A 5,227-nucleotide genomic window follows, 5' to 3' on the forward strand; every position below is an offset into this window, starting at 1 on the left:
CAGAGGTTAGAGGGCAGGACTTTCAGTCCCAATATGGCAACCAGGGGGCAGGGCAACTGTCAAGGGGCAGGACTACCTATGTGGCCCCTTGACAGCTCACCAAAACTCATTAAATGGCCCTCCAGCCAAAATAATTGACTGCCCCGGTATATGTCAACAGGGAAACACTTCCAAAGTGGCAGCAACATTGCTTAAAATTAGTATAAAGTATTCTAAAAATAAACTTCTGCTCTTGTGAAAAACAAAGAGATGGAAAAGAAGATGTGTTTATCTGAAACATTTTAAAATCCAGAAATGGGGCATACTGTATCTGAAAGTCGAGAACAGATGCAAAAGCCCGAGTCTTTCCATACTGTCAGGCTTAGAAAGACACTGACAGGCTTTGGATGCAACATACTTTCTAAATGACGTGCGGACAACAGGACTGTGAAACCACAAAGGACTGCAAAGGAATATTTAGGGAACAAATCTCTGGAAAAAGAAAAAGGGGTGGAGATCATTTCTTCAGAAGACAGTGGGCACATCTACATGTTCATTAATGTGTCATAATTACAGCGCATTAAACTGTCATTACCTGTAATGACACATACTAATTTAATGTGCCATAATTGGCGCTATTGTGCATTAGAATGCTTTTTTAGTGACATTAATGTACATTAGACTAGATCTAGTGTGTATTAGCATGGGTTTTGTCCGCTGCACTAATAGACAGCAGAATGCTCACGAAGCGTCTTGTGTAGATATGCCCAGCGTAGCATAACCTGGAGAATATATTTCCCTGAAAACTCTTATTTGACTGAAATGTGGTAAAAGTATGCATAATTTTAACCATTACTTGCTCTTCAATCCACAAGAAACTAATGCAGGACCAGGAAAGCCCCAACAGCAGTGTCCTCCTAATCCATTCTAACCTCTCAGACTATGAATTCCATAATAAATGACAGGTATGACCTCACAGAAATGCAGGTCATTTCCAAACAGACTCCTCTTGGTAAGATCTATGATACTTACTCTTCATCAGTATCAACTACTAGTCTGCTAATAAATTTATTTTTCATGCCTGCTTAAGGTGAATTAAAAACAAAAAAGAGATACTGGATCCCACCCCTGAACCTTGGGTTACCATGCACCTACCACTGGCTTTTGATTCGGAGTATGAAGGACTGTCCTCAAAAGTGAAGATCTGAGGAACACATGCAGGAGTTCCAACACTCTGGCCCAGGTATGGAGCAGGTGGGTAGTAAGAGTGCATCCTGTACTGAGAGCCCATGGCATGACGGTTCTCGGAGCTCTTTACCTGTTTGAAGAAAGAATCAGAACAGTTGTATATAAAAGTTGAATCTCAGAATTTTCTCCTTGTCCTGCCTTCACATATAATTCACTGACCTCAGGGGCGGAAAGCACATTCCCTTCCCTGAAATCTATCAAAGACAAAAATACACAATTACCTGTGGGTGTACACTTTTCACAAGATAACCACTCTCTCTCCACTCTCTCAGTTCTAATCCCCAAAGGGAATTTACAAGACACCTTTCATAGACAAGTACACGAATTTCACTTAATAAATCTACTGCATGCAAAAAACCATGTACTAAATATAGACATTGGCTTTATGGCACATTATAACCTGCCTGCCATCTGATAACCCCAGGTAAGCTGTCTGCGTTTTACCAGCTATATTCCTCTCCTTTTTCCCTCCCTCCTACCTTTCTCTCACCTCCTGTCTCACACGGCCTCTGATTCCCCCCGCCTGACATGCATTTGCATTTTCAGAGACCAGCATTTTGCACACTGGCTTCCATTCTACCCAGGAGAGAACACAAAGAAACAACAAACTCCTTGTGGCTGAAAAAGGGTGTTTGTAACCAAAAACTTGCAAAGAACAAATTTTCCAACTATTTAGCTGGTCTCATAAAAGATACGACATTTACCTAAAGAACTTGTCCGCATACATCCTTAGACAAACACAGTTACAATCAACAACCCTAAAACAAACAACCCACATTTTCCTGGATTTATTTTCAAGTGAATTTAGAACATACAAAATGCCCAACTGATAGACCCAAAGACTGAAGTCCCCTAGCTATTCATGGCATAGAGAGTATTACTGAAAGTCTCCCAACTCCACTCTGCCTGTGTGTCAACCCTGACTAATAGAAGATGAACAGATCTCAGCACCCATTCAATCATTAAAGTCTCCAAAGAGATTAACAGCCATTGGACTGATGATTGATCCTTGCAGACTCATATGTTCTCTAGTTATATTGATGTAATCTAATAGTATCAGTCTACATATCTATACAGACCCCATCACTTTAGTATCTGAGCAACTAACCCACAATGAATTTATTCTTGAAACCCAAGGGGATTGGAAAATATTATCTCTATCTGATAAGGGGAAAGGAGGCCACGGATGAAGTCATAAGAATTATGTAACAGAACCATGAATAGAAACTACTTCCGTCTATTAGTCTAGCACCTAAATGACAAGATCACGATTTTCCATTTCACAGGGCCCAGAACACTTTCAAAGAGTATCAGCTCTGGGTTTCTAATAAGCTGTGATCCTGACTCAGACCCAGAAGTGGAAGCGTATCCAATTTCCAGTACCATGAGCCAATATAATCTGCCATCCTTTCTTGATAAGTTGGAGTACTTCACATGATGAAATGTTTTCATGAAAGAATAATCTGGCACCATTATCTGTTTCAAATTTCCATAATGTGAAACTTTTGCAAAAAGAGTAGAGTAATCGAGAAATCTAGGAGGCCATTATCACTAAGGATATTTAAATGCTATGAGAAAAGGCAGTATCATATTTTCTAGCTTCTGAAGTTGATTTTGGCATTAAATTAGGTGATAAAAAGGCTTCTGGCAAGGGAAAAATATTAATTATAAAAATAAAACAATTACTGTATTATTAAACTACTGCCGGCATCAATCCTTTGATTTGAAGATGATCTCTACCCATGGCTCACTGAAGGGTCCTGTGATGACATAGGAGTCTAATCTATGAGCCACAGATTCATCCAAAGTTGTTCACCTTTTCCTTTCTCCACTCTCTCTTCTCTGCTTCGAGGGCAAGATGCTTTACCTTGAAATGGGCTGCTGCTTGGTTGAGGTTGCAGCACCATTGGGGTCAGTTGCCAGCCAGCTCCTCCTAACTGTTGATGTTGGCATCTATTTACTTGAAGTGCGCTTTCAATGTGTCCTTGAGGCATTTCTTCTGGCCACCACAAGATTTCAGTATGTTACTAAGCTGGGAGTAGAGCACTTGTTTTGGGAGTCAAGAGTCAGGCATCCACAAGCAATGTCCATTCCAGCAAAGCTGGTGGTTAAGGATCATTGACTCAATGCTGGTAACACTGGCTTCAGCAAAGATGCTGGCATGTGTATGGTGATCTTTCCATTTGATGCGGAGGATTTTCCAGAGACATAGTTTGTGATACTTCTCCAGGCTCTTGATACAACAACAGGTCACCCACATTTCATACTGTAACCTGGGTGGTACTCTAAGATGTACCCCCTCTCCAACTGAAGGGATCAGAGCAGTTGCACAAGCACTGTGGGAGGTGTAGGGACCCTCCTTCCCCTATGGAGCAGAGCCAGATCACCAATGGGGACTTAACCATATACCTTTTAATGAGAAAAACAGTAGGGGGAACATAACCAGTATAAACCAAGGGCTATAGGGGACACTACAATGCCCCAAGGGGGCAGGATTCAATAAAAGGTTAGGCACTTACAATCATAGACGTATTCATTCAGTTGACAAAAGACAGGTTTAATAAAATATAAACCACAAACAGCAGAACAAACAATACTGGTTGGCAAGTATAAAATGCACAAAATACAAAATGTTAAATAACAAGCAATATAAGGCCTAGGTACCTGGAGAGGGGGAAGAGGGAAAATGCAATGACCCCCTTCCACTGCAACAAGAACTTCTCCCTATCGCTTCATTCACCCCAGCTGGAACTTGAACTCAAACCTGCCAAGTGGTGGACAGAAACACTACCATACAGCCACCAGCACTGGTGTGACTCCAAGCTGCTAGGGGTTTTGACCTTCCAGGAGCCCCAGCCTCAGGCCAAGTTGCCTGGTCTCTTACTGAAGGAGCTGGAAGCAAAGCTGGGAACCTCTCAGGTCACTGCTCAGCTTCTTGCTGGAGCTGGGGAGCCTCTCCTGCTGGCTGCGGCCTCTTGTAATAAAATCCTGGAGCCCAGTGGGGAGCCTCTCCTGGCGGCCGCACACTGCACTGCTGAGGGTCCAACTGCTGCCTGCAGGTCCGACTCCTTCAGGCTCTTCTGTGGCAACTGCTCCCGCCCCCCTGGCCCAGCTCTTGCCAGCTCTTTGAAGCTCCTTCCTTGTGGCCCCTCACTGCTCTCCTGAGTCAGCTGTGCTGTCCCTTTTATCCCCCTCCAGGTGACACAAGCGGCCAATCAGGGAACATGGAGGGTGAGTCTCTGGGGCCTGATTGATGAGGAAAGGGAATCCCAAGCCCTCCAAACATCTTCTACCCTTTCAAAGCCCCTGGGCCAAATCACCACCACCCACCCTGTCACAATATCCATAGAGGAGAGTGGGAATGATGACTGCATTGTAGGCCTAGATCCTGGTACCTTTGTGGAGATGGCAATAAAGACATGCCAAAGCAATTTCCCAAAGGAAGCACTTGCACACTGGATCCTGTGCTGGATCGCCTCATCAATGTTCACTCTCTGAGAAAGGTGGCTACTAACATAGGGGTAGTGCTCAACTACCTCCAGGGTCTTTCCCTCAATGGTAATTTGAGGGGGGGGCACATTCATGGCCTAGAACGGGCTGATAGAGCACTTTAATCCTCTTGGTGTTAAGATAGAGGCCCAACATTTGATAGGCTTCTCCAAAAAGATCCAGCATGGTTTAGAGGTTTCCCTCAGAGTGTGCAAGGCTGGCACAGTCACTGGCAAACTGAAGGTCAACAATGTTTGAGTACTTTGGTCTATGACCAAAAATGGCCCAGACTGAAGAGCCCTCCATCCTTTGAGTATTCTATGTTGTCAGAGCAAAATTTTGAGTATATGCTGCCAACACAGAAGAGCTGGACTGACATGCGGGGTTTGACTCTGTGAGTGGAAGGTTCCAAGGCTCACCCAGCCCGTGCCCCCTGGGTGACCTGCGGGCCTGGCAATCATTGTTGACCTACTTTCCCCACAGACATGCTCAGATTGTGTCAGCTTCTGAC

The 5,227-nt window shown here is 43.9% G+C and overlaps 1 protein-coding gene across 9 annotated transcripts in view; it reads right to left on the bottom strand.

Annotated features, from left to right (window-relative positions):
* The window catches only part of LOC109323477 (doublesex- and mab-3-related transcription factor 1), a 117,804-nt gene that overhangs the window by 64,967 nt on the left and 47,610 nt on the right, over positions 1-5,227 (bottom strand). For all 9 annotated transcript variants that reach the window (XM_019555058.1, XM_019555059.1, XM_019555060.1 and 6 more), the window contains one exon: positions 1,135-1,297. In XM_019555058.1, coding sequence (XP_019410603.1) covers positions 1,135-1,297 — 163 coding nt within the window. The remainder of the gene's footprint in view (positions 1-1,134; positions 1,298-5,227) is intronic.

This window comes from Crocodylus porosus, unplaced genomic scaffold, assembly GCF_001723895.1.
Source record: "Crocodylus porosus isolate Cpor-Errol unplaced genomic scaffold, CroPor_comp1, whole genome shotgun sequence".
Lineage (NCBI taxonomy): Eukaryota > Metazoa > Chordata > Crocodylia > Crocodylidae > Crocodylus > Crocodylus porosus.